General features: G+C 32.4%; 1 protein-coding gene across 5 annotated transcripts in view; it reads right to left on the minus strand.

Annotated features, from left to right (window-relative positions):
- Positions 1-15929, minus strand: part of LOC124374424 (inner centromere protein-like) — a 71549-nt gene that overhangs the window by 31259 nt on the left and 24361 nt on the right. For 3 of the 5 annotated variants that reach the window (XM_046832640.1, XM_046832644.1, XM_046832655.1), the window contains 5 exons: positions 13436-14666; positions 12458-12602; positions 9943-10047; positions 5566-5661; positions 2979-3172 (listed from right to left, as the gene is read on the minus strand). In XM_046832640.1, the coding sequence (XP_046688596.1) occupies positions 2979-3172; positions 5566-5661; positions 9943-10047; positions 12458-12602; positions 13436-14666 (1771 nt within the window). The remainder of the gene's footprint in view (positions 1-2978; positions 3173-5565; positions 5662-9942; positions 10048-12457; positions 12603-13435; positions 14667-15929) is intronic. The other 2 variants (XM_046832649.1, XM_046832661.1) reach the window with 2 other exon arrangements.

Below are 15929 nucleotides of genomic sequence, written 5' to 3' on the forward strand. Positions count from 1 at the left end.
AAAGTTGGCTATTCTGTGCATTTCGTTTCTCAGCTGTCAACATTAGACAGCATTGTCGTTGTTGTTTACAGTTGTACTTTAGTTGTTCGTGAGTGTTTTGAGTGAAGTGAAATGTGCTAATGACTTCTTTCTATCAAAATGAAACGTTCTCATTCACCTGTTAGTGATAATACTATCGCTAGATTAGTAGAAAGTGAATATCTTTCAGACGGTTTCGTGAGTGAAATTTCAGAAAATGAAAAAGTGTCGAGTTCAAGTTCGGTTGTTGACGATACAGATAATGACCCGACCTACGATCCCGTTGGACCGACAACTTCCTCAGGTAATCAAGGTTTAGGACTGAATCGACTAAACTTGGTAATTGATACAAATTCAGATGAATCTAACAGTGATTCATCTGATAGTGAACCATCACGTCGTCATAGGGCTAGGCCTAACCAACAAGGCCATAGATTGATACTTCAAAGATCTAGGCTTAACGATAGGGATAGCAGTAGTAGCTCTGCAGAAGACTCTGAGAATGAACCTGACTGGGTGGAAGTGAATGAAACCAATGATATTGAACACAGGCCTAAACATTCCATACACTTTCAGGAACAGCCAGGGGTCAAGCACTGTCCTCCAATGAACTCTCCTCCAAGTGCTTATTTCAAAATTTTCTTTACCATTCCTTTGATTGAAATAATGGTTCGGTTTACAAACAAGTACGCCAGGAACTTTATTGATAAAAATCGCGATAGAATGAAAGAACACAGTAGGCTAAAATCTTGGAGACCTGTAACTGTAAACGAAATGCAAGCTTTCCTTCTGGTGTTGATAAATATGGCTATCAAAAGACAAAACACTATCGCTTCCTTTTGGTCTACTCTTAAAAGTCAATTGATTCCTTGGTTCCCTAGAATGATGACGAGGAACCGTTTTCAGGCAATACTGAAATTTTTTCACTTGGTGGATACTACAAATTTACCTAAGTCAGGCCAACCAAACTACGATCCTTGTGCTAGGTTCGAACCACTGATTGATCACATGAACCGGATTTCCAAATTACATTTTACACCAGATAAAAATTTATCTATTGACGAAAGCATGATTGCAACCAAAACACATTCACAGCTTCTCCAGTACATGCCTAAAAAGCATCACCGGTGGGGTGTGAAGTTATGGATGTTGGTTGATGCTAACACTCATTATTGTGTAAGTTTTTTTGTATACAAAGGAGCCAAAGGCAATGAGAAGACAACGGTAAAAGAAAAAGGTTTAGGCTTTACAGTAGTGGATAAACTAATGAGTATGTCTAATTTGTACAATAAGGGATACCACGTGTTTGTGGACAATTTTTTCACCTCCCTGACATTGGCAACACATCTATATTCTAAGGAATCCTTTATAACTGGCACTCTAAGACACAATCGTAAAGGTATCCCTGCTCAAATGATACAAAAATTTAAAGTTGGAGAAACAAAATACATGAGGAAAAGTGAAATGATTATTCTTGGCTACAGACAAAAGCAGGCACAAAAAAGCAGGTTTTGCTGTTGTCTACAAATGATGTCGCTGCTTCAGAGCGTAAAGTAAAACGCAGAGGAAATTTTACTGTCATATCTAACAAACCAAAAATGATACGTAATTACAATGCTAATATGGGTGGGGTTGATGGATCAGACCAAATGCTATACCAATACCTGGACGATAGGAGAAGTTTTAAATTTTGGAAAAAAATTACCTTCAATCTATTATCCAGAATGCTTTTGAATGCCTATATATTATACAAGCAAAACACTACAAAGCCTATATCACATCTAGAATTTCTGGTATCCATTGTTGACGAGCTAGGTGATCAGTGGCTTCAGTTGCAGGAAAGTGCCACCAGTCCTAGACCTATGGCAAGCATCCGTGGTGGTGGTGGTGGTGGTAATGCTGACGTTTTTTTGAAAAAATTGGAGAAAAAAAGGAAAAAAAACTGTTGTGTATGTAGCGTAGCAAGCACTAAATCAGGAGGAAAACGAAAAAAATCATCCTATATGTGTTTTAAATGTAAGAGAGGAGTGCACACCAAGTGTTACCCTCTACACTTCTGCTGAATGTTCTCTTCAAATTTTCTATTTTGTACATTTTTATGTAAATAGTTACTTGTTATTTTAAGTGATCCCTAGAGAACAATATTTATTTATTTCAAGAGAGTTACTAGCCTATTGATCTGTGAAATATTTTGACTCTTGTGTTAAGACCTTCAAGAAAACAAGAAGACATTGAACAGATTAGGCAAAACGGAGTGTTTTTCCAGGTTAGCACACTTTTGGATGTTCTTTTTGTTCTTTCACAATCTTTAATTTATCAGTTTGAAAGTTTGTAAATTTCAATAGAATAAAAGTAGGAATTCAGTGATGTAATCAATGTTTTTCCAATGTTCATTTTACTGTTGTGTATCACAAGTTAAACTCAAAAAAGTAAAAAATAAAAAATTTTAAATACTAATAATTAAATTTTTTTTAAATAATGTACACAATTTTTTGTCAAATAAAGTGCAGGATACAAAATACAACTATTTAAGTTAAAAACAAAACAAAAAACCCATGAATTTATCTTAAAAAATAGTGTAGTTACAATTGTTTAAAGAATTACGGTACATTTTGGCTAAACGTGGCTGGCAATCTTGGTACAAACATGCATGTGTACGCCTGGCATTCCTGGTACAAATTTCGAAAATTTTATTTGGCACTAAAAGGGTTAATCCTTACAGTGCTAAATAACTATTATAATGTGACAAAGAGATGAGTATGCTCCAGTTGTTCTACTTATAACATAAACGTCATAGCTCAAACTGGTCATCTGTTATAGTGTTGACAAAGGGACAAATATACAAACAGTTCATTTTTCTTAGCAATCTGTGGGACAGGTGTCGCTTAAGGTAGTAAGCCAAGAACTCCACTGACATTTATGTGAGTGACAATTATATTATTTACAGCTAAAATGCATACCTTCTTGTCTCTTCAGCAGTGGCTTTCAGAGTTTTTTCCTTCTTCTTTTTGGCATCTTCTTCTTTTGCCTGACGTTTCGTATGATCTTCTTCTTTTCTCTTCTTTTCAGCTTCCTCTGCTGATTGTTTATGCACCAAGGCTTTATTATTGTCTGCTGGCGTCATACGATTTGTCCCATGAGGAAATTTATTAACCTGTAACAGACAATTGGGTAGAAAAGGTGGAATTTCTGCCCTATTAGTAGTGTTGTTAAGGTAATTAATTAAGGGTTTAGAGATAATTACAGCGAACACAGCTCAACACAGACCGTGTAATACCGTAAGCTGTACATTCATCAAAATAAGTTTTTGCCAGAACGGGCAAATTTTAAAGTATCGTATTTTGTTCACACTATGATTTTATACTTTTAGAATTGAGATAATCAAATTTTTTTGTACTTCATCATTAAACATTCACAAAGTACTCAGTTTACAAAAAACTAAAAAGCATTTGGATATGTATTAATTAATTATCTTTAAAATAAACATGACCCATAACTCTATGATCAATATTACGGATAAAAAATTGTTTGAAGTTTAACATTGTTCTTACTATGTCACATGATTATTGTTCTTAATTTGTTTACATATCAGTTTGTTCCGTAATTTTCTCGTCATCATGTTTACTCCTAAGACCAATATAAAAATGTTTATCAAGCCTCAGCAAATCCCAGGAGTGATATATATACTATATACTCAATGTTGTCTATATAAAAATAAAGCATCATGTAAAATTTCAAAATATATATATCAGTTCATTTTTTAGATATCGTGCAGATAAGGATAAACAGACAGAAGAGAAATTGTATCTGTCCCCAGAGTGATAAGCTTTCAAAATGCTCAACCAATTATATCTGAGGTGTACTACAAAGCAATTACAAAACTGAGACCCTTGATCCAAATCTACAGCACCAGAATACTATCTTATGGCTTAACCTTTTCAGGCAAACTCAGTCCGACATCTGTTTCAACGTGAATATCTAACTAAAAAAAGTCATTCGGACTCATATTTGATCAATGTAACATCTCTGTAAATCTTGTGAAAGGGTTTTAAATAACCAGTCACAAGTTACCTTCCTGTATGGTTTCACTTTCAGCATTATTACAATGCTTAGTTGAAAACCTGCATAGTCTTTATTTTTAGCTAACCAACGACTTGAAGCATCTACTGCTGTTTGGTTAAACATTTGTTTTCAAGTCGTTTTTTTAGGAATAGATACAGATTTATTTTGTTGTCAACAAATAAACATATAAATTGAGATTACATTTTCAACTGAAATGGAATCAACGAGCTGAAGCGGCGGTGATGTATTTGTTTTGCATAATGAACATATTGAGGATGCAGTGTTTGATTTTAATAGTGACAATGACGATGTTGATCCTGATTTTTGCAATTTCTGAGGACAAGAGTGTAGTAATACAATGTACAATGAATCAAACACTTTGTATATATCATGCATTATCCATTTTTATTTTCAAATGACATGTTTGCTAAGCCATGAACTTAATTATGTAGGTATTTAGAACATGACTAATACTTATGTCTGTTACTTCCTTACATTTTTGGCTCAAAAAGAAATAAAATAGGTAAAAACCTGAACAAAATTGTGTTTTAGCTTTATTTTTAAAATAATGAATACAAATTTTATTTTGCATTACTTAACTTTTCAAAGCACTGATATGAAGTTCTTTTTTTTTAAACACAAGAGTTTATTATAGTTTATCGGTTTATAGTTACATGTACATAAGGAATATTGAAATATAGGCATGTTCACTTGAAATTAACTGGATCTGGTGGGGAACAAATAGACTCCAAAGCATATTCTTATACCACTCTCTTTACTCAAAACTGCCAAATGGTTCGAATCCAAGGTGGTGAACTTCTATGTTGAGGATTTAAAGAAGGTAGTATAACATTATGAAGTGTTTAGAGGTGAATAGCAATTATGTGAAAAGTAAAGTAGGTATGTATTAAACTAATTTTGTCAGTAAAAACATTCTCTCACAAGTTCATTTTTAAAGACCAAACAAGCCTTACTGTAAAAATATGCATAAATGTAAATAATTGTGAAATTTAAACAGCTATTTATGTGCTGACATCAATTCTAGATGATGTTAGTCTGCTGAATTCAACGATTACATCAACTACAGTTTATGCTGATTTTGAAAAGAAACACTATACTTTCCTTTATTTAAAGCCAGATTATTGTAGTTAAACTAGCCGATATGTATGTTAAGAGGGAGAATTCAATGATGCGATGGAAGTGAATGTTCAAGAATTAATCCTGCAATATGCATAACTATGCACTGGTCTCAAAGTCCCATTAACAATTTTTTAATTTCACACTTATAGAATTTGAATTATGGAGTTCAGGTGTATTTATAGATCAAAACATATTTAATTGGAATCATAGACATTTCAATTACAAATTTCACTATATACCAAAGAAAAATGAGTCAACAATGACATCAGAGGTACTATAAAAATAGTTTCTTCAATAGTTTAAGTAATAAAATTAAAATTACTAAGGGTTCAAGATGCCACTCACTACTTGCATTCTTGAAACAGAATCAAATCCAGGAGTGGAAATGGGTGTCTTCTGCTGCTTACTGGCACTGCCCAATAGTTTTGTGAGTGGAACATTCTGAAAGCCAGCAATATTGAATAAATTGGGCTTTGAATTAAGGATTTGCTGTTATTGTTAGTATCAACAATATTACAAGTGGACGTGTAACAAATATTTTAAGAGAAAGTTGAAAAAAGTATGAGTCTTCAAGTACCTCAATGATTTTGATGAAATCTTTAAAATATCACTGCTAATGCTTCCAGATTACCTAAACTTATATTTTTACACATTACAAAGTGAAACATCCAATAATCATAATTTTATAGGCGGTATCATGTCATTTTGCTTATATTCTTTACATTAGGAAACAGACAAGTCAACCAGGTGTCTACTTCTCATCGCCATCAAACTCAAAATTCCAGTTCTATCCTATAAAGGCATAACTTGGAATTATATAAATATATCTTTCACGTATGAGCCGATTTATTTAATAAAACATATGCCAATTAACATGAAAAATGGGGGTAATGTAAGAAAAATCTAATAGCAATAAAGACACTAGTGAAATGTTTTATTGTTATCAGATTTGTTTAATCGTGGTTGGTATAAAAAAATACAGTAACAGTTAATTTGATTTAATTAATCCTTTCTACATTGTGCTCAACATGGATCTTAGGCAACAGTCACAGCTGGTGTGGGGTTAAATCAATTTTTCATTTTTACTCCCACTTCATGGGACGTAACAATCTGGTAGATGGTATAGTTAAAAATATCCTTCTCTAAGTCACAGAGATTTGGGCGGACACTATGGACAGCTTATTACCAGTTCTAGCTACAATAGCAGCACTCAGAGTCACCTGCAACTACTGTACTGTTTAAGGTCTAGTGGTAATAGTAGTGGCCAGGCTGATTTCCCTTGTCCTGCTTACCATAGAGAGGCAGACCATAAAGTTAATAAGCAGGAAAGAAAAGAAGCATCAGCAGGTTCTAGAATAGTGATCTGTAATAACTTTCTTGAGATCGTCAATGTCTTAAGACCAATAAAAACTGAACTGTACAGATACTTTAGCAATTCCTTTGTCACATGTAAATTATAGGTCAATATTAAAAGTCTACTGTGGTAATAAACCGAAAGTTTATAAAAAAATTGGCATGGTATAATAACCTGCAATGGATAAATCATATTTTCAATAAATATTTTGTGATGATAATACTTTTAAATTTATAAACAAGCATAGGGACAATTTTTTAAGTAGTTTTAAAAATATTGGTAACACGTAAGTGTATTTAAAATTTAAAACACAAAAATAATAATTTATTGTGTATAATTTAGCTTTATAGCTTTAAATAAAACAACTGAATCTACAATTTGTCTGCAACAAAAACGTAAAAATAGCATACAATAGTAAAATAAGTACTGGCAGTAAGTTGAGTAATATGTAATCTCTAAGTTAAAATATCAAGGGTAAAAATAAATCTTAATTTATTTTTAAATATATATGGATGGTAAAAATAAAAGGATCTGTGATAACATTGTAATTTTAAGTAAAATAAGTTCACTGAATAGATATGTTTTGTTCCAATTTTCCACTTGTTGCAACACTTGGTTTAGCTAGAAAGTTTACTTTAGAATGGTTATCCTTATATGCAGAACAAATAAAACATGTTAAAATCTAAATTATTGTACTCAGATGTTACCAATATTGATAAAAAACAATAGCACATTAATTTAATTATAATAAATGGACAGCTTAATTATTTACTCATAAATATGGGTGTTGTTATTACTTTTTACGGTCTAGGTGCCAACAGCCAATTCACAATCAATAGGGTTTTTCATTTTGGGCAGATAGATGTTGAGATAATAAAACACGCTATACAGTATATGATATATTAACGAAATTTATTTTTCATTTGAAAGGCCCATGTATGCCATTATGTGTGGAATATAACATCGTTCAAATGTCCACCGCGGTTCTCATAATAGTACAGATTCGACTAGTCCAATTTTCAATTACTCTGCCACATAAATCCGGTTGAATTTGAACGATGGCCTGGGTTATGTTGATCTTAAGTTCGTCGGTTGATTGAGGCCTATTGGCATAGACCTGCGACTTTAGAAAACCCCATAAAAAAAAGACTAGGGGCGTCAAATCGCACCATCTCGGTGGCCAATTCACTTCACGTCTGCGAGAGATAACCATACCCTCAAATCGTTCATGCAAAATGTTAATGGTTTCGTTCGCTGTGTGGCACGTAGAGCCGTCCTGCTGAAACCACATGTCGTTTATATCCATATCGTTCAACTTGGACCAAAAGAAATCCGTTATCATTGTTCTGTAGTGTTCGCTGTTGACAGTAATGGCCTCACCGTTGTTTTAAAAAAAAATACGGACCAATCACACCGCTAGCCCAAAACCCGCACCAAACAGTAACTTTTTGAGGAAGCACCGCTACCTGGTGAACCTCATGTGGGTTTGCGTTGTCCCATATACGGGCAATAGTGCTTGTTAACATAGCCATTCATCCAGAAATGTGCTTCGTCGCTAAAGATAATTTTTTGGCCGAAATTAGGGTCCTCTTCCAAACGCTCCAAAGCCCACTCAGCGAACAAATGGCGTTGTCTATGGTCATAAACTTTAAGCTCCTGGGTCAGTTGGATTTTGTACGGATACAGGCCTAAATCCAGACGCAAAATTCGACAAGTTTAAGTTTGCGAAAGGCCGAGTTCTTGTGCACGGCGAGGAATTGACTGCCTCGGGTTCCTCTGCACACTTTCACGGACAGTGGCAACGCTCTCAATAGATCTGCTGTTCCTTTGACGTCTGGGGGTAGGCTGGTTGTTTACCGAACTGGTCTTCTCGAATTTAGCTACCAAACGTTGAAGAGTGGAAATTGAAGGGCCTCCGCGTCTGCCGTAAAATGGTCGCAACGCACGTAACGTTTTAACTAGTGAACACTCATTTTGATAATACAGTTTAATCATCTGAACACAGCTCAATCGTGTAACTTGTCATGATGAAATAAATTGAATTGAAAATAAATGAAATGGCAGAACTTACTGAACAACAAACAATACACTAATGAAACTTACTTACTCTTACTCCTGTGGCCACTCGAAACCCAGATGATTTTTGACCTCGCCAACAATGTCTCTCCAACTTCCTCTATTTTGAGCCACTTCCAGTGTAGCGCCAATCGTTCTTAAATCCTTCTCCACCTGATCTCTCCATCGCATCCTAGGTCTGCCCAATGGCCTCACTCCCTCTGGTTCCCCTCGCCACACCTTCTTTATCATTTTATCTTCTCCCCTACGGGCAACATGGCCCATCCATCTCATCCATCCATCTCTTCTGCACTGATCTCATTCTGATCAGTGCAATCACATCGGGATCTTGGTATATTTCTCTTAATTCTCTGTTCTTCCTCATCCGCCATATGTCTCCTTCTTGAACTGGTCCAAAAATTCTTCTTAGTATTTTGTTTTCAAAGGTTATTAACTTTTTTTGGGATTTCTTTGTGAGTGCCCACACTTCCGACCCGTACATCAAAACTGGCAAGATCATGGTTTTGTAAATTCTTAATTTAACTTTCCTCATTAATAGTTTGCTTTTGAGAAGTTTTGCAAGGCTCCAGTATGTTCTATCTTTTTCATTTTACACTAATGAAACAGCTGACACCAAAACAACATTGGACAAAGGCTGCCAACATCTACCCGCCCAAAATGAAAAACCCTATATATAAGCACACAACCTGGCTTGTCTTCAAATCAATAGAGAAATTTTTCTTAAGGAAAAATCTATTGTCAGCCATGTTAATTTTAATGGAAATCGAAATGGGAGGATCAAAAGGGTTAAGAATATCAAATAGGTTAAGAATATACAGTTAATACATTTAAAACTGACAGTCAGAGACATAAATAATAATTGCATTATGTCAGAGAGAACTAGAAAAAGAGACTAAAAGTTTCCACTCTAAAGATCTGTATATGGTTGGCTGAAGCTGACGGCATTAATTTATATGTGTGATGGTTGGTTTTAAGTGTGTCAAGCTAAGAAAAATATTATTTAAAAAACATTGTCTTTTTGAATTCTTAACTTTTTGAAATATTCTAATTTTAACCTCCACCAAAACTAGCATGGTTGACAATAAAATCGTTTCTCAGGGAAAATTGTTGAAGATTAGATTTTTTTAGATTTCAAGAAAAATGTATTTACTTATTCTTATACAAGACTCTCGTCTCCCTAAATATGAGGTATTCTACCTACAATGATTCTTTAAATTAATATTTCCAGCTAAGTATACAATAAAATTTAAAACTTACTTATTGTAGTACTGTTAAATATAACCTACACTTACAGATTGGCTCAGATTCTCTTCCCTTTTATTTCTTTTTGCTTTAGTAGACCTAATGGACATTCTTATTCCAGTCTTGACACAACTAACAGACAACTGACGTTTCCTCTAAACGGAAACAAAATTAGTAAAAATGAAATATTATATATTATAGCAGTACAGCAGTATAGCTATAATAAGTATAGCTCGCTTATCATATTTAACATTTTAAACAAACTTTTAAAATACAAGTATGTCTGTAATATCTTTTGTGTTGAACAACATTTATTACTAAAAAATAAATCAAATTAAAATTAAATCTTTTTATTAAATTAAAATTGAAAAGAAATCTTTATTTGAATTGTAGATTAATTCCACAGTTATTCTGGAGATATGATTCAAATATATAATCTAAAATAATATAATCTTCAAAATAGATCAAAAAATCATACTGGATGGATTTGCATTTGAAATTTTACAATATGGGTATATGGACATCAGAAAATTATTTAGCACGGTGCGATCCTCAACTACCACAAGAAAACAATTACGTTTTAGTAATAATTAATTTCAACATTAGGCTTACAGCTTTTTAAACAGATTGGATTTTTTGTACTTTCATTGATGAGTGACAAAACGGAACTGATTAACTGACACCTTTAAGTTGAGCCTCTCCCACTTTGGAGGCAAGCCCAAATATTTTAAAACAATCATTAAGGAGTTCAATTAACATCCCCAAAAGCTTCTGTTTCTTCTGTTATTGTAGAACTTAAGGGGAATTCAATTTATTTTCATTTTGTATGTTGAGTGCAAAACATATTAAAGTCACAAATATCCAATTAAATCATATAATGTGAAGAGTGTGTAGTTAATTAGGGAATAGAGAAAATTAACTATTGTCATCTCCTTTGAAGTAATACAAACTTAGGAATATAAAATTTAATCAATTCCACCCTATGGAACCCTTTTAGTGTTCTCTCTTTTTTTCAAGATTATATAATATGTGTGCAACTTCACAAGGCAAACTGAACTGAATTAATCTTCTTGAAATTTGCCATAAACCAACTTTTTCTGTCTGAATTATTATAAATGAGTTCCTTTATCCCTTATTGTGCCAAGGATCGCTGTGAAGATCTGTACTAGTGCAAAAATTCTGGTAGTTACTGACATCGACATTGCAAATCTTTAATAGGATATCTGTCCTCTTCAATTTTTATCTTGCTGGAAAAATGTTACAATCTAAATTTTTCAATCAAGCGCTTGTACTCTTTCTCTACCTTTAGATGATACTGCTTTGTATTACCAATTGCATTTGTGTGATCATTATTTTCTTTTGACTGCCACCCCACGCTGCTGATTGTTTTAATTATTATTGTGTGAGTTAGGTGAAATATTTCATTGTTATTTTGCAATTAATACATTTTTTAACTATAATATCCACAATGAGTGATGACAAATTCCTTCTGCAGCTTTATTGCAAATAAATCAATGATTACTATATTGTTATAAATCACTCATACACATTTTCATTTACTTCTCAAAAATAAAATCTTATATCAAAATAAATCATGACACTTGTAGAAATTGTCCTGCTTTTCATTTGCAAAATACTGTTGTTAGTTAGTTTGCAAAAAAAATTGTATTAGTATATTATTGCAGTTGAAAGTCTACATTTTTATTTCATTTTTTATTCATTTTCAAATTAAAATGTAAAAATACATATTTTATTACATTTTAATATTTTTTAAAGACCAACTTATTTTTTAACTGCATTCTGAACCCTATAAGAATATGTTATACAAACTAAGATACAGCGCAATTTTGCTTAAAACTCAAAATTTTTCAATAAAATGTCATGGCACATTTCGTATAAGAATTGACAAAATGCCATGGCATGAAAATGAGATTTAAATGAACTTGATTAACAGGTTATATCTTTGGAAATCAGCTCCTGTCACATTAACACTGAACTATGGAACAAATTATTGAATTGTTGTATTTGATCATTTTACTGTCAAATTGTTCTATTGCTGAAATGTTTATTTGCATTTTGTTATTATAATATTAGAATTTAGTAGCCAATTTCAGACATGTCAATTAGAGATAGTCGGTTAGAAATATAATCAGACTAATACCTGTGGTTCAACATCCCTATGGAACTGTAGATCCCTCAGTCCCCTTGCCATTGGGCTATTAACCAATTACTCTTTTAAGGCAGTTGTCAACCTTAGATAGTGACATGATAACAAAGGCGATTCACAGCATAAAGATTTTAGATGGGGGGGAGTCATTGACCTTTAAAATGTTCCTGGCAATGATACACATTTAAAAAAACTAGTTAAATATGATGATAACAAAAGGGATTATGTATTTAATAAATGTTTATCTTTAAATACAGTAACATGTTTGTATAGTAACACATCACAATTCTCATAATAATAGGTCTGTCCAAACTTATTTATTGATTTTTTAGATTTTTAAACAAAATAAAGCCGCAACACAAAAATCTAGTCTAATGGAGAGAAAGAATAATACTCACTCGTGTTAGTTTAGGCTCGGAACTCACAGAAGGCGCAGGTTTATTTTTGGCAGCATTCCTCGTCACTCTACTTGGTTGCTCTTCATCAATTATTTCCCCATTCTTCATTTTCTCAAAATCCTCAACCCGTTTCTTTACTAGTTCTCTAAAAAATAAAAAACTAAATAAAGTTATGTTTTATTTACAACACAAGATAAAATATTATTATTAGAAAATTACTGCCTTGGTACCTAAACTTTGCACAAAATTGTAATGAAAACAATGCATTTCCAATTCAAAAATGTTGTAGAAGCATATTAAAAACTTAATATAAATCAATAATTTAACTGGAGATAGTTACAAATATTTACAAGTTGAATTTGTACAGACATTTACAACAATTTAAAGCTAACTCAACATTAACTCCTGTTAGTTAAAATTTATCAATGTCATACTTAAATTAGGATACATTTTCAAAAATACAATATGTAAATCAATGGTGTATTCCATTTTGTAAATGTAAAAAGTAATATATTGGTATATGCCAGTAAGTGATTATGAAGAGAATTTGATTTTGAATGTGTCTTTGGGCTGTAAAATTGTGCAATCACCATTGTGTAGGCTCAACAATATACACGATATAGCAGTACTAACACAATTCTTAAATGGGCTTGGAAACATAAATAATAAGCTGACGAAAGGTTGTGCTTTAGTTCATAATATATTCCTTGTGCTTGTGTGCTATAAACTATAGTTAGTTATTTTATTCAGTTACTCTGTATATAACTTTTTTTTTTTTTTTTTTTTTTTTTTTTTTTTTTTTTTTTTTTTTTTTAAACACTACAATACAAGAAGTACTCTGATTTGTTTTATTTTGAAATGAGGTTTTTTTTATTATTTATATGGATATAAACTAACTTGCATTTCATTCTTTTCTGTTTCGTTTTTCGAAAAATTTGTTTATAAGTTTATTCTAGAACACATATTTGTCATTCTTACCCTTTAGGAGCTGGTGATCTAGGTGGTGGTTCTGGTACTAATCTTTTGTTTTGTCTGTTTGCATCTTCTAATGGTTCTTTAAACTGTGATGCCAGATATTTTGCATTATTTTCCTCAATATTATCAGTCTGTGGTACTTTTTTAATTGTTCTTGTTCTAGACCTAGTATTGCTTTCTGCTTCAGGACTATCACCAGTTTTTTTCTTTAAAGTTTTAGTCCTTGAACGTATATTCATTTCAGGGCTATCATCAATTACAAGTTCGATCACATTGTTATCATCACTATTTATTATTTGGGTAGTGCCTTCATCAGCTTTTTTTATAACTCTAGTCCTAGAACGTACATTCGGAGACTCATCTTGCTGTTGGACAATTGTAGTTGTTTTATTTTTATTGTTCCTGTTGTTTCTGTCTTCTTCGTCTTTACCCTCAGTCTGATCTTTTTTCCTCAGTACTCTCGTCCTTGATTTTGTGTTAGTAGTTTCTTCGCTAGATTCTTCATTTAATTCATCACTAAGAGTCAAGGTAATATTATTGCGATTAATATTTTCTTTTTCTTCAGTTTTTAACTGATTTTCTTTCTTTTTCAATAACTTATTTCTTGATTTTTTAGTTTTTGTATTTATGATGACTGAAATTTCGTCCGTTTCCTTTTTCACTTTTGTTTGACTGTCTGGATTTTCAGATTCATCAATTTCTTGTTTAACAAAAGTACTACACTTGATTGTAGGATTATTTTCCAACTTCGAATCAAAACCATTGAAAACCACATCTGTTGTTGGCGACTGACATAAAAGTGGAGAACTATGTGCTATTGGTAAACCTTCTTGTTCTACTGGATTGTCATTAGAACTAGTGCTACTTTTGAATCTCTTTGTTCGACGCTGTTCATTATTTCCATTGACTGTATCAATGCCTTTCTCCACTTGATTCTTATTTTTTTTACTTTTCACAGAAGGACTAGGTGTTTTACTTTCCAATTTATTGTTAGCCTCAAGAAGTGGAGCACTATCATTGAACAAGTCTGCACTAGTTCTTTTCCTTGAGGTACGTTCCAAGGACTTACTTTTCCCTCTGTTTCGTGTTAACGATTTCACTCTGGGGGTACTTATTCGTTCTAAAGTAACTTTACAGTTTTGTAGTTCGTGATCATTTACTACTTTCTCACCATTAACCAAAGCTTCAGTTTGTACTGGTTCGTCCTCATCTTCTCTCGAGCTACTACTACTACCTGAAAACAAAGAAACCAATAACTAACAATATTTCTTTTAAACTACCACATTTCAAATTCTCACTTGCAATTTATTGGTTATTAAAAGGCTTCAATTTTCTTCAGAAGTTACATCATCAAAGTTTAAAACAGCAGTACACCTTCAATATTTCTGAAGACCCCTTAAAAAGAAATAATTGGATGCTCTAAGAATGCAAAATCTTATAGTTGAAATAGCATCCAAATTGTAATATATGATTTTGATGATGAAATTAATAATAACTATATTAAACTTAACTTCATGACGTTCCCAGATTCATTAATTTATGGAGTTCTTTGCTATGGATATTAATCAAAGCTGGTTGGTCCACTCTATCGACGTATCGGCACAATGAAAGTATTATTTTAGCTGTTCCTTGCCTCTGTAAAGGTCCACATAACTCTGTGAATTAATTTATTGATCCCACTACACTGGTTCCAACGTCAATGCGCCTTACTACAGTTACGTGCAATATTACTACTCGCTTACAAATTTAACCAATAGAAAATGCTGTTCAACACCACAATTTATTTATGATTCTTGTTTGGTAATGTATTAATAGAGTAATTCAAAAAGTAATGAAAGATTTGCAATAATACCGTTTATATCAGATTCATGTGTTTTTGCCCATTACTGATTTGGTAAACATCTGCACATTGCTAGGCATATCGGGTGAATATTATTGGAGCAATTAAAAATGTTGTAACTAAAAGTAACTAGTTATAAAATAGACAATTATCAAATTCTTAATAAAATGTATATTTATACAAGGCCTATCAATAACAAAGATTTTATCCTCACGCAACTACACAAAAAATGTACATATTTTTACAAACAATAAGTATAGAAATGATACATGGTGTTAGTGAAGATTTGGAAACATGTTGTGTGTAATCAGTACGAAAAATTTTGATAGAATAATAGCTTAACTTTTTATGAATTGAGAAGAGAGTATAATATAGTTTCCAATAGATCTGTATTCAATATTAAAAATCTTCTTGATTTTGTTATGTAAAATAGAAATAGAATAGAATACGTTTATTGTGTTGACAATATATAATACATTGTATTGCAATAGTCAATAACACTAATTTTTCACGGTATATATCTTAAAACTAAAGCCTTTCTCTCACCTTTCCATACAGTTGCACGCAGGCACTTACATAAACAAACAAAATTTGTGGGGTCTACCCGCAAGATTGCAACAATGCCACCAATCACCAATATCAATCCCGAGTGTGCTC

The sequence above is a fragment of the Homalodisca vitripennis genome, chromosome 1 (genome assembly GCF_021130785.1).
Source record: "Homalodisca vitripennis isolate AUS2020 chromosome 1, UT_GWSS_2.1, whole genome shotgun sequence".
Taxonomy (NCBI): Eukaryota; Metazoa; Arthropoda; class Insecta; order Hemiptera; family Cicadellidae; genus Homalodisca; species Homalodisca vitripennis.